At 55.7% G+C, this 22,479-nt stretch overlaps 2 protein-coding genes across 10 annotated transcripts in view; one reads left to right on the top strand and one right to left on the bottom strand.

Moving 5' to 3' along the window:
• LOC150011835 (uncharacterized) overlaps positions 1–2,152 on the bottom strand; it is an 11,400-nt gene extending 9,248 nt beyond the window's left edge. For 4 of the 6 annotated variants that reach the window (XR_016510473.1, XR_016510474.1, XR_016510469.1 and 1 more), the window contains exon 1: positions 1,649–1,691. The gene's annotated coding sequence lies outside the window, so the exon portion shown is untranslated. Of the gene's footprint in view, positions 1–1,648; positions 1,693–2,060 lie in introns of those variants that run through there. The other 2 variants (XR_016510472.1, XR_016510471.1) reach the window with 2 other exon arrangements.
• RARG (retinoic acid receptor gamma) overlaps positions 1–22,479 on the top strand; it is a 22,694-nt gene extending 215 nt beyond the window's left edge. Inside the window, exons 2-13 of one of the 4 annotated variants that reach the window (XM_090273248.1) lie at positions 904–964; positions 1,929–2,157; positions 2,911–2,977; positions 6,483–6,817; positions 13,134–13,313; positions 17,533–17,681; positions 17,918–18,059; positions 18,717–18,877; positions 19,078–19,254; positions 19,644–19,848; positions 20,289–20,447; positions 21,173–22,479. In XM_090273248.1, the coding sequence (XP_090129374.1) occupies positions 6,634–6,817; positions 13,134–13,313; positions 17,533–17,681; positions 17,918–18,059; positions 18,717–18,877; positions 19,078–19,254; positions 19,644–19,848; positions 20,289–20,447; positions 21,173–21,372 (1,557 nt within the window). In that variant the 5' untranslated portion in view covers positions 904–964; positions 1,929–2,157; positions 2,911–2,977; positions 6,483–6,633 and the 3' untranslated portion in view covers positions 21,373–22,479. Of the gene's footprint in view, positions 1–903; positions 965–1,928; positions 2,158–2,910; positions 2,978–6,482; positions 6,818–9,099; positions 9,223–13,133; positions 13,314–17,532; positions 17,682–17,917; positions 18,060–18,716; positions 18,878–19,077; positions 19,255–19,643; positions 19,849–20,288; positions 20,448–21,172 lie in introns of all 4 variants that reach the window. The other 3 variants (XM_090273247.1, XM_090273249.1, XM_090273250.1) reach the window with 3 other exon arrangements.

The raw sequence follows: 22,479 nt of genomic DNA, 5'->3' as shown, positions 1-22,479 counted from the left end.
GGGAAGAGTTGAGAGAGGGGAGACCCAGCAGGGAGAGCGTCACGGGGGTGGCGCCTGGTTCTGTGTCAAGATGCCCGGCCAAAGGCCCGGGAGGGAGTGGTGCCCTCGCCCGGTTCAGGAGGACAGGAGACTCATTCACTGTAAACCAAGTACAGATGTGCCGGGAGGGGGTGGGGGTGGGGAATCAGGGCTACATTCACAAACCACAGCTGGGCCCGCCCTCTTTCCCCCAGCCACCACCGCTAGGGCAGAAGGGGTTAACTTTGCGGCCTCCTGGCAAGATCCCTGCCACACAGTCAGGGCGCCATCTCATCCCAGCCTGGATGCCTGGGTCCAACTCCCTGACACCCACTCCTCCCACACGCTCACAGCTGCTCCCAGGGTAACCAAGCAAAGTCAACTGCAGCCAGGCCACCTGGGGACGGGACCCTGGGGTACAAATTCCCAGCTCTTCCCACCCCCAGAGTGAAAGGGAGGGCCTTGTCTGCACCCCCATTGACGTCTCCTGTTCTCCAGAGGTAACCACAGCATCCCCCTTCTTTTCCTCTCTCCTTCACTTGACTCTGGCTACCAAAAGCGGCCTTCCCCCGAGAGGGAGGACACCTGGCTCCCAGGGTGGCAGTGAGGACAGAGCAGAGTAATTCCAGTATGGAAAACGTGATGCATATGTCCCCAGTGCTGGCCACCCTGGGATTGTTGCTGGGGATGGTCCTTTGCATGTGTCTCTCCAGCCTAGCCCAGTCCCTGCTGCTGCTCCCGTTCTACACTTTCTCACTTCCACCCTTTATGCCTGTGGGAGTGCTTGGCGTCCATGCACAGAGCTTGGACTTCAGACCCCTTCTTTTCTGTTGCTCTGTCCTCAGTAGAATGGAGACTGATACCCTGGATTCCCTCCCACTCTAGGACTGAGAGCCTGTGGTGGTCGTGATGAAGTCAGAGAACATTCCCATCAGACACTGACTGGGTGAGTGTGTGTGCAGGCACGCGCGCGCGCACACACACACACACACACACACACACACACCCCCAGAGTCAACCACATTCGTGGCGCATCTACCAGGCAGGGAGGCGCTGGTTAAGGCAGACACACACCCTTTGCTTGGGCTTTCTCCCTCACACTCAGTTCAAGACTCCTCCTACTCCCAGCACAGTTCCTCCTGCCCTCCTCCCAGCCTCTCCCACTCCAGATCCAAGCCTGAAGGTGGGGATTGGCAGCCAGGGACCCAGTTGCCCCAACTCCCTGAGTTTACTGAAGGCAGGATGAGAGGGAGGAGGTCTGAGCCTGGGATTCAGCGCTGCCCCCCACCCCCCTCCACCCGCCTTCATACCCACTAGTTAAATCAGTTTGCTCCTGGGTCCAAAGGAGCATCTGGGGTAGCCAAGTGTAAGCAGACTATGAGACTATTTTGACCTGCAGAAGGCTAAGCAAAGGGCAAAGACTGTGGCATCTGCTCTAGCACACTCCTGCTCCATCACTCCACCCTTGGGCACACGGGGATACAGCTCCCATTGCCTACCCTGGGGAGGTACCAGAGACTGGCCTCCCTGAATCATAGCCTGGTGAGAGAACTCAACCAGTCCCCCTAGATGGCTGGAAGGGGGAAAGTGCCCGAGAGAAAGGGTGGCATCATGGGCCCAGGACACTGACCTCTTCTGCCAGCCTTGCCCGGCCTCCCGGGGATGGAGCCACGGAAACCCAGCAAATGGGAGGGGCAGGGACCCAGGCGTTCCGGGCCGCCTCGCCCAGCCCCCCTCCCACCCACTCTCCGCCCCCCAGCCCCAGGGCACCAAGGAGGGAGCTGGGCAGGGGCAGGCGGCAGGGGAGGGAGGAGCGAAGGCGGGAGGGAGAGGAGGGAGCCAGGCTGGGAGGGAGGTGGGGGGGGGAGGGAGAAAAAGAAAGAAAATATTTTCCGTGTCCCCGCCTGCAGAGTCAGTGTGCGGTTTGGGAGAAAATGTGTCGGATATTTTGGGGCGGTCACGTGGGCGGGCGGTCTCCGAGAGGCCCCGGGACAGTCCCAGCCTAGAGCCGGTGCCCACCCCCCCCGCAAGCCCCCCATTACCGCGAACTTCTGACACTGCGACGCTGCAACCCCGCGACCGCCGGACGCCTGGACCTCGGGGCTCCGCGGCCTCCCTGCCTCCTCCCTTCCACTCCAGGTGAGTCAGTCGGGGAAACAGGCTCGCCAGCCCAGAACGCCTGGTGCCTCCAGTGAGGTGGGCTGGGGGCGGGGGCGCCGAGAAGCGATGCCGGCTCCGTCCCTTCCAGGGCTGGTCAGGCTGTCCCGAAAGGTTTGAGGGGGACTTCCTTCCCCGACTTGGGGGTCAGCCCTGATGCGAGAAGGGAATGAAGGAGACCTGAGGCAAGCTGGGGCTGAGCTACTCTTTATCGCCCCCTCATCTCGGTGAATAGCGGGGAGAGCATTTGGGGAAATCGTCAGCCAGGGGCTTTCTAGACTACTTTTGTGCTTCGAGTGTGAGGGAAGACAATCTTTACCCCTGTAGGGAAACACCACTGCCTGCCCTCCCTACAGCTTCCCCTGGAGGATCTGAGAGGTGGGTTTTTGGACCAAGCTGGTCCAAGTTGCTCCTTCCGCTGTGGAATGGCACAGCCTGGACATCAGCAGGGCAAGGAAAGGATCCCTGCCAGAGTGATCCTGGCGCTCTGGATCCAGGAGTTTGGAGGGACAAGTGGATGGGATAGGGGCCTGTGAAGTTTCCTTGAACCACAATTCAGGATTCCCTCTCTCATGTTCCCAGCCAGGGGTGTGAGCCCCTCCAGCCAAGATGAGGGACTTCTTGGAGATATTCTTAGGGGGAGGCCAAACGGAACAAAGGAAGAGCAGGGGGACTGGGGCAGGGACCCAGGAGTCCTAGTCTACAGCCCTATTGACTCTGCCTCTCTGTCTTTAGCAGTTACAGCTCAGTCCCCTCTACCTGACCCAGTATGTAGGAGGGAACCTCTGCAGGTGGCCAGAGGGTAAGAATGTGCACAGTTGTGGGGGAAAGGGGACAGGGGAGCCCGAGGAAGGGTCTGTAGGGCAAGGAGCTGAGATGACTGTGCCCCTTCTGGGCCCATGTCCAGGCATTTACAATCCCAGTCCTCAAGTCTGAGGCTCTGGCCCTTTACTGTGTCACTCCTCAGACACTGAGTTGAGGTTGAGGACCACATGCAGTGTCCCATATCCTTAAGGCAAGAAGAGAAAGGGCAGGGGAGGGGGCAGGGGGTAGTGTGCCTGAAGCATGGGTATCCCAATTAGACACACACACACACACACATACATGCCCACACTCTGTGGCTTACAGACTTGTAGGCAGCACAGGGCACACACCCCCACCCAGCACACCCCCACCCCTGGCTCAGAAAGCCACCTAACTGGCACCTCCAGTTCCCCCCTCTGCCCCACCCTGTCCGTGCCCTCCGTTGCCCACACACATTCCACTGGCATTGCCTGCCTGCCTGCCTCCTGGGCACTGCCCCTCCCTGGGGCCAGTGGGGTGGAGGGAGGGCACCTGGGGATGAGAGGTGGAGACTCAAGGGTCTAGACTCCCCCCCCAAGGGTGGCACAGAGCCAGGGAAACCCAGCCCACTGCTGCCTCCTGGAGAGCAGGCTGGGGGCCCAGGCTAGAGCAGAGGATGCCTGGGTTCTCCGCCCAGGCTGGGGATGGGGTCATGGAAAAAGGTGGTCGTGTTTATACAGAGGGGAGGGGGGCAGCGGGTGGAGAGCAGCCGACAAGAGCAGCTTTGTTCCAGGCTCTGGAGCCGGTAGGGCAGCAGGGAGACGCTCCCCCCCTCCATCCGGCAGCCCCCTTCATCCATGCCCTCCCCTCAACTCCACCTCAGCTCTAAGAGAAGCAGCTTTGTATGGGCCCCTTTCCCCTAGTCAGCCCCACCTCCATCTGAGGTGGCATCTTGGGAGGAGACAAGTGCTCTCTCCCTTCCACAGGTCCCCCAAAGAACCAATGCACCTGGGTCCCTAGTTGAGGATTTTATTCTCCCTACCACTGTCTTCTATTCCTTGGTCTCTTGCTCCACCCTGGACTTAAGACCTTTCCCTTCCCTCCCCAGCCAAGGCAGAGAAACCAAGGCTCAGAAATGGGATGAATCTCTTGTCCCCTTCTTGTTTTCACTTAACTTTCAAGTCCCTTCTCTAAGGCAAAATGGAAGGAAGGCCAGGTAGAGCTGGGCTCTTCTTCACTCCTTACAGCTTCATTCCTCATTAAGAATCAGGAGTCAGAGGCATCCCTCTCTGGGACTCACCCTCATACCCCAAGTCCTCCTGTCCCCCTCCCCTTCAGGTCTCTGTTTATCATCTGTTGGTGCAGAGCAGACAAGGAGGCCTGGAGCACAGAGCATGTCCCCAGTCTAAGTTTTTCTGAGTGAAGAAGATGGGGCGGGGTAGGGGGGCTATAGTAGCTTCTCACCCTTGGCATTAGAAAGGTTAATCCACCTGGAATGTGGCCCAGCCTGTCGAGCTATGGCCCAGGGGCCTCAGGGGCCCCGGACTCCTGGCTCTACCTGGGCTTAACCAGGGATGAGAATTTCAGGGAATAGGGTGAGGAAGAAGACAGGGACCCTGGGGACTTGGAGCTCAGGCTTTTGAAGCCTGCAGAGACACTAAGCTGAAGAGTCTGAGGCTGTTGGGGATACGGGTGGTGCCTAATGAGGGACAGAGCTGCTTCATGCATTGGGACTGAGTGAAGTGTGGTGGTATTGGGGTCTGAGTTCCTATAACCTCCATGACAATTTACCCTCAGGAGTTTGAAGGCCAAGGGAGATGAGAGATAGGCAAGAAAGGGGGGGGGGTGCAGAGAGAGAGAGAGAGAGAGAGAGAGAGAGAGAGAGAGAGAAAGGAAGGAAGAGAAAGAATAGGTACACAGATTGAGAGACACTGACCCTTGAAGGAAAGAGATGCAGAAATACCTATAATACCCATCACCTACCTACCTATGGGCCTGCCCGCCCTGTGGTTTCCATGTTGTTTCACTTTCTCTTGGTCCTTCTCCACCCTTTCGCCCCTCATTCTATTATGGTTCTGACTGGCAGAGAGAGAAGGTACCCAGGCTGGGGAGGCTTTCCTTCCTTAGCCCCTAACCCCCTGGAGAGGTGGGTGTTTTGCGGGTTCCTAGGAAAGCCAATCTTTCCCTTGTTAGAGCATCAGGAGAGGAACTACCTGCCTAGCCTTAGGATTCCCATTTCCTCTCCTCCTCCTTCTCCTCCCCCTCTGGTAGTCACAGGTTAAAAAACTCCAGGGAGTGGGGGCAGGGTACATTTGAGGAGGGGAGGATGCAGGGAGGGCTTCCTTGAAGCAGTGGCTCAGAGAAGAGAAAAAGAGACGGAGAAGCAAAGTAAGCTGAGAAGGAAGAGAGGAGAGGAGCTCTCTGGCATCATACCTGGTACACAGTGGGGCTTCCATCAACTCTGTGGATTTGAAGAAGAGGGTGCAAGAATTCTTGGGGAGTGAAGGATCACTGGAGACAGAGAGAGAATTGGGAGGGGAAACTGGAAGAGGGAGTATTGAGGAAGATAAAGAGAGAAGGAAATGCTAATTAAAAGAGACTATGGCCCTGGCCAAGTAGCTCACTTGGTTAGAGCATTGTTGTGATATGCCAAGGTTTTGGATTCTATCCTTGTTTAGAGCACCTACAAGAATCAACCAATAAATGCATCAGTAAGTGGAGCAACAAATTGATGTGTCTCTCTATCTCTTTTCTTCTCTCTCTAAAATCAATAAATAAAAATTTGAAAAAAGAGAGGTATGGAGGAAGAGAAGATACAAAGAGAAATAATGAGACACATAAAGCATTTAGTATGTGCCCTGTATTATTCTAAACACTTTTACATGTTATGTTTTTAACCCTCATGACAACCTTACGAAGTGGGTCCTGTTATTATCCCCAACTGACAAATGAGGAAAATGAGGCACAGAGAGATTAAAGTAACGCACCCAAGGTCCTGCAGCTCAGCTAGCAAGTGGTGGGGATCAATTTCAGGTTGTCTGGCTCCAGAGGCCGTGTTCCTAACCAGAGGGGTTTAGGGCCCCAAAGTTACAACAGAGCTGTTTGTTTTCTCCAGAATGGTAGAGGGTTTGAGACTTGGCTGTATCACTTACAGCCATGTGACCTTAAGCCACTTAACCTTGGTTTTCTCATCTATGAAATGGGAATCATAATTCCTATTTCACAGGATTGATGTGAAGGTTAAATTAAGTGCCTAGTCCAGTTGTACTTAATGCTCACTTCTCAGCTTAGAGTCTTATGCCAAGAGTCCTGAGACTCACATTCACCTTGGAAACTCAGTTTACCCTTCCCTGGAGAGATTCTCTGCATGTGCCTAAGCATCTGCCCTCCCCTGTGGGCCCTGAGCTAGGGAAGTACAAACCCTAGCAGCACAGAGGGAAGAAACTTCAACTGAGACAGGGCCACAGGCTTGGAACATCAAGAGTGATCATTCTCTCATCTTTTCTTTTCTTCTTTCTCCCTAGGACTCTCAGAGACCCAGCGGGCAGGCCACCAAGGGCGGGCACGGAGCCTCCCAGGCCTTTTAGGCAGTGGGCATGGGCGGGGGCTGTGGCTGAAGACCTCCCCCGCCCATCGCAGACCCCAGGGGATTCAGCCTCCCACACTGCAGCTGCCATGGCCACCAATAAGGAGCGACTCTTTGCTGCTGGTGCCCTGGGGCCTGGATCTGGCTACCCAGGGGCTGGCTTCCCCTTTGCCTTCCCAGGGGCACTCAGGGGGTCTCCACCTTTCGAGATGTTGAGCCCTAGCTTCCGGGGCCTGGGCCAGCCTGACCTTCCCAAGGAGATGGCCTCTCTGTGTGAGTCTCATGGATATTGGGGATGAGGGAAAGTGGAAACAGGAGGACACTTGGAGGGTGGGTGACATAGAAAATTGGCAGGGATGGGGGTTCGATCTAATAGAATAGCTGACGGGGTGGTTAGGAGGGGGCATTTGCAAATGAGAGTCCTCCTGCCCAAATAGGATGGGAAAGTAGCATGCCTGAATTTTGGGGGTGGGGTCTAACATTGCCTTCTGAGTAAGTCAACTAGCAGGGTCGCCTGTGTACACGCAGCCAAGGGGGTTTCTGCTGAAGTTTGAGGGGCCTACCAGCATGTAGTTGAGGGTAAGGGGAACCAGGCTGGGAAGTAGAGGAGCCTGGGAGGTCAGTTAGCTGACTCTGTGATCAGAAGGTGAAATTGTTCTGAATTAGGGGAGGCTGCAAAAAGAGGAATGGAATCTAGTGCCAGGTGCCCAAAGATGTGAGGGGTCAGGAGGCTCTCCTTATTGGTCTGGAAAGGGTGGAAACAGTCACAAAGAAGGTGCTTCTTCACCAGAAGTAATATAGGGAGGTGGAGGGGGTGTTCCAGAAGTAGCCCCTCTTCCAGCCATGTGGGTTTTGGACTCCTCCCCTCCCTGGAGGTCTGGCTTAGTGCCCACATGCTGTGCAGATCCCTACTTGTCCCTCAGGCTTGCCCTCTTTGGGTTCAGCCTTTGAGTGCTGACAGCTGGCCAGCCTTAGTTCTCTCCTTTCCCCTCTGGATCCCCTCTCTCCCCACTTGATAGTTGTTCTTTCTGACCAGGTCATTATAGGAGTGGGTACCCATGAGCTGCAGGGCTGAGATGCTGAACTTTGTGAGTTAAAGGGTCAGCATGTGAGCTGCTGTAGAGAAGGCCTTACCTGGAAAGAAGGGGAGGTGATGGGAGGAGAGACAGAGAGAGGAGCAGTTCCGGAGAGACAGAAACAGAAACAAAAGGAAAAGACAAAAAGATAAAGATTCATCCTTTATAGCTCCACAAGCTTGGGGAGAGAGAAACAGGTGGAAGAGAAGAGGCCGTGCCCTCAGGAGAGGGCAATTGGAGGGTTGTATGTGTAAAGGGGTGAATAGACAGGGCTGGCTGGTGGCTCTGCTGGAAAGAGTATGCTGATCTGGAGAGGGTGTGTGCATGTGTGCGTGCATGCGTGTGTGTGTGTGTGTAGGCCATATGCAGTTGTGTGCGCACAGCATATCCCTGAGACTCTGCTCAGATACAGAATTCCAGTGTGTGCAACAAAGAGTCAGTGTGAGGAGTGAGCCTGGATTTAATAGGGCTGCTGATGGTGTGTCTGGTGTTCGGTGAGGCTTGCTGGTGGCAAGTCTGTAGTCCAACAGGGGTTATTTGGGTGGTGTGCAGGTGAACAAGAGAACACAAAGCTTCCCTTTTTGGAAACCTCAGCTGGGCTTCCCCTACCTCATTTACAGCCCATGAATCTGTCCCAGGGCTTGGGGAGTTGGGAAGGAACCACCCTTCCCACATGAATGTACTTCTTACAGAGAACCATGCAACTCAATCCCTTGGGACTTGATTTTCCCAGCTTCTGAGAGAGGCAACTAAAGAAGCAGGAGTAAGGAGGGAGAGGAGAAGCAGATTGGTAATGGAGAGAATGCCAAGAGTCATAATCAGTCCCCAGTAAAGTTCTTGTGCCCCTATACCCTGGACACATTGAGATCAAGGCCAAGGTTCAAAGTGAGGTCAGGGTAGTGGAAGGGGTCACACTGGGCTGTGTCCCCAAAGGCTGCCCCGAGGAGGGAGGCTGAAAGGAAAAATCCCAGGGAGGAGCCAGAACCTGGGCAGGTAGCTGGGGAAGGTGTGGCCGGCAGCTGGGGGCAGGCCTGGGCAGAGAGGCATGGTAGGGTGGGGAGGAGGTGAAGGCTTGGGTTTAGACAGCTTGTATGGGAGTGGGGCATGGAGCACCTAGGGTGAATGAGAGGGTGGCAGAGGGGAGGGGAAGGCATCTTGGACTCTGGGAGATCACCCGCAGCGTGAGATCAGCCAAAGGGTTAAAGAGTGTGATGGTCTGTCATTTCTCTGACCTGTTGTCCCTTTTTGGCTAGGGTCAACTAATGGAGAGGGATTGGAGGACAAAGTCTGATGCTACAGCTACGCTCACCTTGAATCTGTGTCTTTCTCTTCACTCTCTTGTCTCTTAGTCTATGGGAGGGAGAGTGGTCCATGAAAGAGTCTGGAACTTCTCCCTGGGGCTGGCTCCTGGATCCTATGCTGGGTCCCTAACACCTTGGAGACATCTTGTTGATAAGGGGAGTCTTTTTCCACCTCTAGGGGTTCTCCAGATGCCTGAGAGGGTGAGGCAGGCCTCTCAGAAACCTGTGATGCAGGACGGGAGAGGGAAGGGAGCATGTGCTGCCGAGACAAGCACAGGCCTGTGTGCATGGGAAAGCAGAGGTGGGTGTGCTTGCTCACAAATGTGCATGAAACCCTGGTGTCTGTGTCCCCACTATTATGTTGTACGTTTGCTTTATCGAGACCGCAGGGAATAGAGTGTGATAGGAGGGAAAGGAAGCCTTGCTCTTCTCCTCCTCTTGAAGTGATATATGTGGTTCTGAAGACCTAGCCTTCTTCGTTCTCTGAATTTGGTGAGTGTCCCTGGGGCAAGGAGCCCAGACTGTACCACACTAAGTCACATGGAGAAACTGAGGGCAGGTTGGCACAGGAAGTAATAGAACTCTACTTAAAATGAACTGAAAAAGAAGGACTCATGAGACCTAAGCAAGATGAGAGAGAACTACACAGGCCCAAGGGTGCAAACACAGGGAGAACCCAGACGCTGGGAACAAGCAGGCAGGTAAGGGTGGCAAGCAGGAGGCAGCTAGTCCTCCTCCAGGAAAAAAACCCCAGTCGACTGCCTCTTTCCCCTCCCATCCTGGTCTCTCCTGCTCAGGCTCAGGCTCCAGCTCCAGGCAGACACAAACGGGGCTTTGATTGCAACAGGAAACCTCTCTGGCGGAGGGGTGGGGGGGAGCTGGGCAAGCCGCCGCCGCTGAGGCCCAGGCTGCACCCCCCTCTTCTGGCCCCCCTGCCCGGTTCCAGCCCCCATCCTGCCAGCACTCCTTACATCTCTGCTTTGGGCCTTGTCCCTCATTCACACCTCTATTCCCTCCACTCTTCTGCAGCCCCCTCCTCCAGAGACCCCTCCCATTGCCCTTCAGGTGGGACTCCTATGTTAGGACTTACCCTTGGGGCTGGAACTTCTTTGCTTTGAGATGCCCTCTCTTCAATTTTTTGAGGAAAGTTTTGGAAGAAAAGCAAATTTAACATGAGGAATTTAGAGCCAGTTATCCTCAAGCCCCATCCAGAAGATGGTAGGAGGGGGAAAAGGAGGGGTGCATAAGATGTTAGCTGTCCCTCCCTCCACAGTCCCTCGTTGGCTAAACTCATGCTTGTCAGGGTGGTAGAGGCTCTGAGGGGTGACCATGCAAGACTCTGAGTGCTAATGGCCTGGTTAGTGGGGAAGGGGTGCCCTTCTCTTTGCCTCTGGGGCCATGCCTTTGTAGGGCTCTAGTTGGGAGGGGTACACCCTCTGTGGTGGTGGGGATCATTGGGAAGGGGGTGAGTCAGGCAGCAGTGCCCCCCCATACTCCCACCAGGCTGGTGGAGAACATCTGTTTCCCATGAAATGCTAGAAGGCTAATGGGTCTAATTGCTGCAATAAGGGCTGGGGAGACTTTGGGGAAAAGAGGGGGCACTAGATTCCCCCATTCTCTTACCTTCTCAAGGCCATACTAAGACTGTCTAGAATGAGGAGTTGGGGTTGATGGGAAGAGTGGGTCTGACACCTTAATGCCTGGTCCCTTATAAGGACCCACTCTCCCTGCAATGACTGGGACACACAGATGGGGTGATGAGAACTGGGGTGCATCTGGTGAAGAGAAAGGGGGGCTCTTCAGGACTCATGACTTCCTGGAGCCCTCCCCCAACTCCTCCTGTGCCCCCCTCCCCCCCACCTCCCCCCTTGTGGCCTGGCCACTTCTGGTTCTAATTACCAACCAGGCAGGCCCGACTTAATTGGGACCTTTCAGATTTCGGAGGGGGAAGGGTAGGTGGGTGGGGACTGACAGCTTGGAGTTGACTAATCAGGGCTCTTTTCCTCTTGTTTTTGAGGTACTCCTCATTTTACACTTTCTTATTTTATTTTTTGCCACTGGTCTGATTCGATTCAGAAATTTCGGTGTGAGGATGGCTGGATTAGAAATGGGGTATTTGGGGTTGGGGGCGAGAGCAAGGAGTTCACACTGGGTTGGAAAAAGAGCACTACATGTCTCTTCATCCCTGCTTCAATCACCTAGGTCAGCCCTGCCACCTCGCGACACCCCCATCCGCAAGCCAGGCCCTCCTTCCAGGCCCTGCCCCCCCCCCTTCGGTCCCTGGCAGCCACACGGGCCTCTCCTCCGCGCCTGCCTTCCCTTCCCTCGCCTACTCTGGCACCCCTTCCTGCTCTTTATTCTTGCAAACTGGCGCCCCACTCCTGCAGCACCCCAGCGCGCCCCTCACCCAGTATAAGAGATTCTTAGAAAAGTGCGCCCCGCCCAAGGCCCAGCCACAGCCGCCAGGCGGGGAAGAGGTCGGGCCGGGAGCCGCTCCCGCTTCCCCGGCGCTCCCCGTTTGAGCGGCGCTGACAGAGCCGGCTGGGCCGGCCCGTCGGCCGGCCAGGCGGGCCGCGCGGGCGGGGCGCGGAGGAGGGGCGGTTTCCGGGAGTCGCCGCCGCTGGCGCTGTCCCGGGGCCAGGGTTCCCATTCGGCCCAGCGGGGCGAGGGCAAACTCTTGACGTGGCCAAGTCCCCGCCTCCTCACCTTCTTCTGTGCCGGGCGAGGGCGCTCAGTGTTTGGCAGGGGCAACCGAGGAAGCCGAGAGGCGGTCTTTGGAGATCAGAAGGGCACTAAGTGTGACACTGAGGGGCCAGGGGGCGGTTATTGCCAATGGCGGGGATATGTAATGGCTATGAGAACAGTTAATGACCAGACTCACAGTTATTGCCAAGAGTGACACTTGGCAATTTGGGGCAGTTGGTACACCAGAAACTTTAGGAGAGGGGAATTGGTGTTCAGGAGGGCAGCTTCGTCTGAGGCGCTGTGGAAACCGTGTGGGGTGGTAGGTTTGTGCTCTAAAAGTGAAGTTAGGGTCGGGGAAGGGGCATTGAGAGAGGCAGTGGAAGCGTTTAAGGAGTGTCTGCCGGGGATGGGGCTTCGGGGACTTGGAGGGAGGCGGCCCAGGCTGGGAGGGGTAGGCTCCCGGCTCTGCTGGAAGGGGCGGGGGGACTCCGCAGAGGCGCAGGCGACTGCCTGGGCGGGGTGGGGCGGGGCCGGGTCAGGAGGAGGTGAGCGCGCCCGGCCACCCGCCCCGAGGGGGGTTCCCGGAGAGTTCAAGGCGGGAGCGCGCTCCGGCCCCTCGACCGGGGGGCGGGGAGGACGGGAAGGAAGGAGGAGGCCGCGCAAGCTGAGCCACAGGAATGTACTGCTGGGAGCTGAAGCGCGCGCGCGCGCGCGCGTGTAGTAGAGGGAGGAGCCAGGCCTGGGAACCGGGGGATGGAGGTAGTCCAGGTCCCCAGTCTCTGGAGAACCGCCCCGCGCTGGGAACCTCCATGTTCCCCGCTTCCCAGTCATCCTTGACACCCCTACCTGTATTGACTTGTGTGAAAAAAGGGAGTGTTGGGGGAGGGGGGAAACTCGGAAGGAAATGCGTTTGCTTGGTTCCTCCACTCCGTCCTCCACCCCCGACCCGGGCACGCGCCTAAGTGCAAATGCCTGCAAAGCCTCCCGGTGTGGAGAATCCTTGCAAGCATTCTTGCAAGCCAGGTGTGCTTGCACAAACGTGTGCACATCTATGATTTTCTGTGCGTGCAGATATGAATGTGCACCATTCATATTTGCAAGTCGTGGTGCCTGCCAAGATAAATGTATGCACGGATGTGTGTCTAAGCAAGCAAGCGCACCGCGGTGCAAGTGTGTATCTGTGTATCTGCGTGCACTCCACTCCCTGCTCAGCTCATCTTGGTGCCCGGCCCACTTCGCTCTCCAAGCCCCACCCCTCCACCCCTCCAGGCTTTGCTTTTACAAAAGGTCTCCCCACAGCTAGCCGCCGGGGCGCCCAGAGCGAGCCGGACCGCTGCTGAAGCGGCTGCCCCGGCTTTGCGCCCCGCCCAGTCCCTTTCCCCTGCTGGGGATCCCCTTCTTCCCCGCCCACCCCATACCCCCCATGCAGCCCGGCGCCCTATGCTAGCCCTCCCCCTCCCCCCCTCTAGGAGCGGGGCGCCGCTGGGGGAGGAGGGGGAATCAGCTGCGGGTTCTTGGTGTTCCTAGCACCCAGCTTCCCTCCAAGCCGGGTCTCGATGTACGACTGCATGGAAACGTTTGCCCCGGGTCCGCGACGGCTGTACGGGGCTGTCGGGCCCGGGGCCGGCTTACTGCGCAGAGCCGCCGGCAGCTCCTGTTTCACCGGACTTGAGTCTTTTGCCTGGCCGCAACCCGCCAGTCTGCAATGTAGGTACCCGAGTCCCGGGGTGGCGTGTGGGGTGCAGGAAAGGCAGAGTCTCACTCTTTCCATGTTTAAAAGGTGGAAGTGGGGTGCAAGCAGAGATTCTGACTCTGCGAGGGGCGGGTGTGTAAGAAAGAGAGGCACTGGCCCTTTAAACTTGGGGGCCTCGGCGACTGCTTTGGATGAGTGCAGTAGTGTTTTGAGTGTGTGCGGTTTTTATGGTGGGTGTTTAGCTAGAATATGTGGTTGGTGCCACTCCAGAGTACCTGGAGATAGGGAGAAACCGAGGTGTGTTGGTAGTTTGTGCCCTCCGGTCCGTGGCTCTGGAGGGATATGGCACCCAAGACCATGGATGGCGTTTGTAAAGTTCATGTGTGAAGTTGGGAGTGTAAAAATATTATTCGCAGAACGTGTGAATTCCAAGAGTGTGCAGCGCCTTGCCTAGGTGGTGTAGGTGTGGGTGTGGGTGAGTCTCTCCACGAAGTGTCGCCCACTGACAGCACTGGCAGGTCCGCTTGGCCCTGCGTAGGGATGTTTGTGGCGTGAGGCCGGGAGGGCGTGTGTCCTTTCGTGGCTGCGGGGGCGGCTTTGGAAAGTGCTGTGCTCGAGCGTGCATCCTGTGTGTTCTCTGTGCAGAGTGGAAGGGGTGGTGCACACAACCGGGCAAAGGCTGGGTTTTGGCGCCCCCCGCCCGGTTTTATAAAGAAATGTTTGGAAATGTGTTTAGGGTTATACGCAGAGATGACTTTTCCCTTTGGCTCCAACACACACATCTTCAATAGGAAGCTAAAAGTTTAGAGCAACTTCTGTGTATGGGATGGGGGTGGCCTGGAGGTGGCAAAGTCCAGGGCGGGGGGCAGGTGGGCTGGAGTACGACTACTGGGTCCCCGAATACCCATCTTCCTTCTCTGTGAAATGGGAGATGCCAGGCCTGGGGCCCTGGAACCCCTCTCCAGAACAGTAATAAAAAGCTGGGGACTGAGAGGCAGTAAAAATGAAGTCCAGATGAGAGGCGGCTTTGAAGCCTGGGCCCAAGTGCCTGGCGGGGGTGGGGTGTGGGGAGGAGCGGGAGAGAAGCCTGGAACCCCCTCCCCCCAAACTTACCGGGGACTGGGGACCGCGCTCATAGCCGAGTGCGGACGCTGGGGGGACGAGGAGTTTGGGGCACGCTAGGAGGGGGCGGGCGGGGGGCGCTGGGAGAGTAAGCCCGCAGGGTCACGGAGCCCCCGCCAACGCGCCTCGCTCCTTGGCACTCTGCAGCGCTGTTTACGAGTTAGGCTTTTTTTTTTTTTTTTCTTTTGGTTTCAGGGCAGAGCTGCTCAGATTTAACAACCGGGAGACTGGAAGAGGGAGGTGGCAACAGGAGACCATACTTTGGGGTGGAGAGGGTCGAGAGTTAAAAGTGGCATTTGAAGGGCGGAGAAAACATGGAACTATTGCTTTGCACCAAATCCTTGTGAATTTTTAATTTTCCTCTCATTTCCCAGTAGGATGCTGATTTGGGATATGTTTGAAGGGGTTTTGAGGTGGAGAAAATCTCCCAGGAAGGGTTTTGTGGGGGCTGGGCAGGGACCCCAGTTTTTTTCAGGCCCAAGGAGGCCCCTTGCACTTGGCTGGCGATATGTTTTTGCATTTCAATTTGGATCAATGATTTTGGCCTCTAGGATCTTGGTGGGCTTCATGCCTGCTCCACACACTTTCAGAGAGAAAGTCATTTAGACCTGGGTGTCTAAACCAGGGAAGGAAAGAGGTCCTTTGAGGGGAGGGTGTGTTTGTGCATGTTTGGAGGCTTCGGTGCCCTGGTGCTGCGTTGGCAGGCCCGGGTGTTTGTCTGGTAGCAGAGCTGCTGGCTTGCAAATTAGAAGTGGAGTGCTGGGTGGTGTATGTCCGCTTTATGACTGGTGCGTCCCCTTCCACAGGATGGCTGGGGTCGGTGTGTCTTTATGCTGTCTATGTGTTCTGTGCCAGGATCCAGTTGTGGTAAAGGAGGCCATTGATGCTGTGCCTGCTTCAGTGCCCTGGGTGTTGTTGATGTATGAGAGTGTGTGTGTCTCCAGGAAGGTATGTGGCAGATTGTGAGCTCGGGCTTCTCAGCCCTGGGCCTCGCAGCTGGGAGCGTTTACAGCCGGTTATAAAGAGTTTGTTTGAAGCTCCGCTCAGCCTGGCCAGGAATTTCCTCAATTTCAGCAATTTGGGCTTTAAAAGGAAAAAAACCCAGAGTCCATCCCCTCCTCCCCAGCAGGGGCCCCAGCCTAGCCCAGGAGCAGCCTCCTGATGGTGGGAGCTCCTCCACTCGTCCCAGAAGGTGATCTCAGCCGAGTTGACTCAATTCACCTTCTCTCGCCCTTCACCCACTGAGCTATACTTTAGGGTTCAGGGGGTGGAGGTTTGCCAGAGGGGTGCTGAGAAGAAGTGACAGTGCCACATAGATGGGAAAAGCTGCCCTGGGCCTGTCTTCCTTCGGTCCCTAGTCCTATAATTGACTGGCACTGCTCCATGCCAGTCTGACCACACCCAGGCCCTTTCACAAGAGAGGAAATGAGGCAGCGCTCTGTGGGCTCGGAGCAGTCAGCACCACCCCACATAGTGGCCTGTGGCAGCACCGGTACCCTCAGAGGACACCAAGAGGGGTCCTGAAAGGCATTCCAGACCATCCCATATCTCTCAGCCCCAGGCCCTCCTAGAGTCTCCTGTCCCGCCCCCTGCTCTGTGCACCGCCCCCCCAATCTGAATAGACTTCAAGCACCCTTCTTTCCTCCCCTCTTCTCTTTCCTTTTTCACTGGGTACTCTCCCTCCAGCAGAATTCTTATGTTAATTAAGTGCCTGTGTGTTGGGGGGGGTGGAAAGGCTTCCCTCCTGTGAGGTGGGTGGAGAGAGCCCGGACCAACATCCTGGGCATTCCTTTTGCCCTTCTGAGGCATGGGGTGGGCTTCTGACTAGGTGGGCTCTGCGGGTTAGAAGAAGGAAGGTGCTCCTGAGGTTGGTCCACAGGATACTCTTTGGGGAGGGTACTAGGATTTTCTTGCATTGCTTGGGTCCTCCAGCTTTGGGCAACAGGTTCTACAAGTTGAGAAATTTATAGATTTTTCCAGCCTCTGAACAGCAACTACACACCCAAAAACGGTTTACTTGGCAGCCTGCTGAACAGAGGGTGTTCTCCCCACACACTCTGTGTGGTGTGGGCTGAGACCCCTTTTGAGTTGCGACTGGGTATTTGTGGGGAAGTTTAGGAGTGAAGACAGAGGCTCAGAGAGGATCCAGAGATAGCTCCCCTCCCCCATCAGCCCTGTTTACTTAGTGTCACCTGATTTCTTTGGTTTGCTACACCGCCAACAGCTTCTAGACCTGAGAATCTGAGCAAATACCTGTCTCTCCTTCCCAACTTCTGTGACTCTCCACCAGGCCATTAGGAGCTAGTCAGAAGACCTGGGAGCCTTGGCTCCATTGTCAACTGGTAGTGGGGTACTGGGCTGGTCACTTCCCTGTGCTGGCCTCAGTTCCTTCAGGTGTGAAATAAGGTTGTTGCATAGCCTCTAACCTACTTCCCTGGTACCTGTGTCCCATTTGCTCCACTGTCTCAGTGGTTTCTGGAGAAAAGGACATTTGCAGTGATTTGGCAGACAGTATGAGAGGAGAAACTTGAGGTTTATCTACCCTGTACTACTTGAAAGGAAATGCAGTCCTATTCTACCTACTGAGTATCCTAGCAGGTTAGTTAGTCAGGTGCCAGCTACAGGCGGCTTTTAATTACCTATCACCTCCATATCTATTGCCTCATAAGGAGGAGGATGTTGAGAGGGCCTGACAAGGATCAATTGATATGACAGGTAGTGACTGGAGAGTTCAGAGCCATGGGCCATAACCCCTCCACCTACCCACTTTATAGCTGGGGAAACCAAAGCCCAGAGAAGTTAACTTCCAGGATGGCCTTGATCTGAAATTTGGAGAATTGAACAGTGTCATGTAAGCCTCTGGCTGGCATTATTGTGGGGGGAGATGGCCGGACTGTGGGAGGTCCAGTAGTAGTGGTTGTTTGGGGGTTTCTGGAAATGTTTACTATGGGGCTGTACATAGTTGTGGGGACTTTAAAACACTGTGGTGGTGATGATGTTGTCACTGCTGAGCAGGAGGAAGTGGGAATGGGTGTGCGTGTATGATGAGGATACCTGGAGAACTGAGGGGTTCTTCTCCTCCAACCCTCATATCACACTGCTTCCCCTCAGCGGTGGAGACGCAGAGCACTAGCTCTGAGGAAATGGTGCCCAGCTCACCCTCGCCCCCTCCACCTCCTCGGGTCTACAAGCCATGCTTCGTGTGCAATGACAAGTCCTCTGGCTACCACTATGGGGTCAGCTCTTGTGAAGGCTGCAAGGTGTGTACGTGGTGGGGGTGGTGGGGGTGGATGCATTTGGGCATCTGGAGTTACCTGGTGAGATCAGAGACCAGGGCCCAGAGCAGAGGGGTGAGATGCTGTGTGTGAGTAGGCATCCCTCTGGGGTGGGAGGGGTTAACAGATTGGGTCAGGCCTGGGGCAACCTGCAAGGCCTATGAGAGGCTAGTGCTCCCGGTATCCTGCTTCACTGACACTCTCCCCACCCCCTACTCCAGGGCTTCTTCCGACGCAGCATCCAGAAGAACATGGTGTACACATGTCACCGAGACAAAAACTGCATCATCAATAAGGTGACCCGGAATCGCTGCCAGTACTGTCGGCTACAGAAGTGCTTTGAAGTGGGCATGTCGAAGGAAGGTAGGCCCCTAGCCCTGGCCTGGGCAGGAGCACTGCTAACCTAGCCTGTGCTTGCTACCCTCTTTCTACTTCCCTGACCTCTGAGATCTAGCTTGTCCTGAGATGTTGCCTCCTTCCTAGCCAGGCCTATTTGATTAGCTGCATTCACCAGGGAAGCTCTGCCCATTTTCCCCTCTCAGAGATTAATTAACCCTTAAGTAAATGGAGGTTATCATCTCACATTCCCCTGTTTCATGGAGAAGTGAGGGGGGCTTGCTAGTCCCCTCCCCTGCTCCCAGAACTGAGCCTGAGGTGGATCTGGGGTGCCCCCACCCCTGCGCCATTGTGCTGCCAGGGCTATAAGTGGATATCCTGCCGCCTGCATATCCTGCCCCCCCCCCCGCCCCCCACAGCTCCTGCAGGGTGACAGGAAGGGCAGGATGGAGCTGAATGGCCTGGGGAGGGAGCAGGGGCTGTAGGCCCTGGGTGGGGCTGGAGAGAACCAGCTTGGGAATGGGAGGTAATGTAGAAGATGGGGAAACTGAGGCACTGGTTAGGGTTCCGGAGTGAATAGATGTTCATGATAAGGATGAAGCACATTAATTCAGGGTGAGAGGGTATATCCAGAGGGAGGTTCTGAGGGTTCTGACTCTGTCTCCTTGCACCTCCACCCCTAAGCTGTACGGAATGATCGGAACAAGAAAAAGAAAGAGGTGAAGGAAGAAGGGTCGCTTGACAGCTATGAGCTGAGCCCCCAGTTAGAAGAGCTCATCACCAAGGTCAGCAAAGCCCATCAGGAGACCTTCCCCTCGCTCTGCCAGCTGGGCAAATACACCACGGTGAGGAGTGGGCAGGGCCTCAGTGAGGGCAGGACAATATTCACTTTGGGGAATGGGGAGGGGTTGCATTGGAGGCCATGGTCTGGTGCTGAGAACAAGAAGGGCATCAGAATGCAGAGGGGAGAGCCTGGGGTATTGGCAGAAAGAAGACAGCTTGCAGAGCAGGTCTTAGCTTGCATTCCCATCTGTCCTCCCTGCAGAACTCCAGTGCAGACCACAGGGTGCAGTTGGATCTGGGGCTGTGGGACAAGTTCAGTGAACTGGCCACCAAGTGCATCATCAAGATTGTGGAATTTGCCAAGCGGCTACCTGGCTTTACAGGGCTCAGCATTGCTGACCAAATCACTCTGCTCAAGGCTGCCTGCCTGGACATCCTGGTAAGTTAATCAATCACCCTATGGCCGGTCTTCCACCATAGCCTGACCCTTATATGAAACCAAGGAATTGATCCACACAAAGATTCTATTCCCCCTCTCCCAATCTGGGGCTCCCCAGAGCTCCTCTAAATTCAGGCCTTTTTGTCTTAACCATTGACCCTAAGACATGATTCTAGACTTCTAGACGCCCTCCCTTCTTCTGACTGCTCTTTCCTCCCCAAGCTTCTGATCCTACACACCTCTCTGCCTTCCTCTGCAGGCTCCTTCAGATTGTCCTCCTTTTGGACCTGACGTTCTCACTTTCCACATGCACCTCATTCCCTCCTTGCCTCACCCCTAGATGTGCCCCTCTCCAGAGACAGCATTAACCCTCCCTCACCTACCACTAGATGCTTCGGATCTGCACAAGGTACACCCCAGAGCAGGACACCATGACCTTCTCCGACGGGCTGACCCTGAACCGGACTCAGATGCACAACGCTGGCTTTGGACCCCTCACAGACCTCGTCTTCGCCTTTGCTGGGCAGCTCCTGCCGCTGGAGATGGATGACACAGAGACGGGGCTGCTCAGTGCCATCTGCCTCATCTGCGGAGGTATGGGTGCGCCCCCTGGTGTTTTCTCAGGTCCCGTTTCTGCCATACCTCCTAACTGATCTCTCACCAGGCTGGAGACCTTTGTCCCTGCCCTTGGGATTGTTGTACTTGGCCCCATCCACAGCTTTCTTAGATCCAGTGTAAGCCTGGAATATAGGACAAAAAGGGGCAGAGCCAGGGGCTGCTGGGGAGACCCCAGATACTGGTGCTGCGATAGGGGTTGGGCAAGAGCGATTTATCAGAGCAAGCCTCTTACTGAAGGGGAGAAGGTACAGGGCCTGGGTGGAGGAGATGGCCTGGGTGGGGCTCAGGGATAATAGGGGAAGGGCTGATGGGGCAAAGTTTGTTGGCTGGAGGCCCATAAGGCAGGCCATTAGGGATCAGCCACATGTCACTGTCCACCCCACCTCTTCCTTCCTCCACTGTTCTGGTCCTCATAGACCGCATGGACCTGGAAGAGCCTGAAAAAGTGGACAAACTGCAGGAGCCACTGCTGGAAGCCCTGAGGCTATATGCCCGGCGGCGGAGGCCCAGCCAGCCCTACATGTTCCCAAGGATGCTCATGAAGATCACCGACCTCCGGGGCATTAGCACCAAGGGTTAGTCGCGATCGAACCTCCGCTCTCTCTTCCTAGAGGTGCTGGTCTTGCTGGTCACTCAGGTGAACAGGTAGAGACAAGAACAGAATGGGTGAGAACCAGGGATCCTGCAGTGGAATCTAGATCTGGCACTTGCTGGGGGGAGACCTTGGGCAAATTCCTTTCCTCTGTGTGTCTTGTTCCGTTGTTTGTAAACTGGACTTTACTTATCCCTACCTCGTAAGTTATTGTGAGGTCTAAATGAGTTAACACACAATGGGCTTTGAACTGCACTGAATAAAAAACTCAGTTCCTCAGTGGCAGTAGCAACATTTCAAGTGTTCAGCACTATATAGATGAAGTAGATATTTCTGTCATCACTGAAAGTTCTGTTGGACAGTGCTGGTTTAGAAGGATGCCAGGCAGGTGGTAAGTGTTTGCTAAATAATAAGTATTATTATAAGTGTTATTAAGAACAGGTGTGTACATTAGAGGGTGGGATGCCTAGGGAATGGGGCTGAATGTTGGGCATGGTGTGATCTTTGAGAAGACAGCCTGAAAGAATGGGGTGAATGGGCAATAGCTTGGCAGAGAAGACAGGTAGAGGCCCCCAGGAAGCCTAAATTAGGGAGAGGGGTGGCAGGCCTGTGCTGGGAGCCCCCAGAGGGGAGTCATAAGGCAGTTAAGAAAGGTTAAAGTGGTGGCATGTACCTTTGCCCTCCTGAAACTTTGCCCTTTCATTGCAGGAGCAGAAAGGGCCATTACCCTGAAAATGGAGATTCCAGGTCCGATGCCTCCCCTGATTCGAGAGATGCTGGAGAACCCTGAAATGTTTGAAGATGACTCACCACAGACTGGTCCCCACCCTAAGGCCTCTAGCAAGGATGAGATTCCAGGGGGCCCAGGCAAAGCGGGCCGTAACCCCCAGCCTGACCAGGGCCCCTGACTTCCCCTGATTTGGGGGTTGGGGCTCCAGGCAGCAGACTGACCATCTCCCAGACACCATGAGTGACTGGGGGAGGACCTGCTCTGCCCTCTCCTCACCCCTTCCAATGAGCTCCTTGTTTTTGCCAAAGTTTCCAGGGGTGCCTCTGTGTTCATCCCCTTCCTGCTCTAACGGGCTCCCTTTCCAGTCTCGAGGGCCTGCCCTGCTCCCTCCAGGAGAGAGGACAAAGGGGTGAGCCTGGGTTTGGACTCTTAAAATCTCAGCACTGTCCCTCAGACACCAGGGTCCCAGACTCCCCAGGGCAGGAGGAAGACCCCGTCATTCCACAGCCCCTTCCTCTGCCAGGTGCTTAGGCTTCTGGGAGCAAACAGGAACACTAGAGACCAAAAGGGGGGTGTAGGGGGAGGGCTGAGCCCACCCTCTTGCCCCTGCCCTTGGTGCCTAATGCTGCGTAGTGCACCTGCTGGGTGCATGCTACCCTCTGTGCCCCATCCTTGTGCCAGGTCAGGGTAGGGCAGGCTGGGGCCTGCATTTGTGTTGGGGGCCAGAGGATGAAAGTCACAGATGCAGGTCCATTCTAAACCTCTTTGCTTGGGCCCAGAGTTTACCTTGTGCCCTTCATTATAAACCCCTCCCCAACCAACCCTCTTATGTGCCTTGGACTCCCCCTGCCCCCCATCTCAGCCATGGGGCAGGGGCCCTCCTACACTACAGAGGGGCCAGGGGACCCCTCTCCCCCTAGTGCCTTTCCCCATGACCACCAGAGCAGCTTGGCCCAGGGAGGGGGGTGGGGTGGGTGCTGCTTAGCTGATCCTGCCCTGACCCAGAGGAAGCCTCTATTTATTTATTAGCTTTTGTTTACACCCTGGAATTGACCCCTTCCTCTAGGGGTCTTGGGAGGGGAAGCCCAGGGCCCCTGTGACCCCTCCCTTCTTCCTCCAATTCCCAGTTTGTATTTAGCTGCCAAATAAGATTCCCACTGGCTCCCCTTTTTCTCTGGGGGGTCAGGGTGCTGTCCCCTCCCCTCTGTTTACATCCCCCCTCCACCCCGCTGTATCGCGTATTGCTGAGTTTTCTATTTTTGCAAAATAAAGTGATGGAAACTCA

Source organism: Furipterus horrens, unplaced genomic scaffold (assembly GCF_987537825.1).
Source record: "Furipterus horrens unplaced genomic scaffold, mFurHor1.1.pri manual_scaffold_4, whole genome shotgun sequence".
Taxonomy (NCBI): Eukaryota; Metazoa; Chordata; class Mammalia; order Chiroptera; family Furipteridae; genus Furipterus; species Furipterus horrens.
This window is presented reverse-complemented; position numbering and strand designations above follow the sequence as displayed.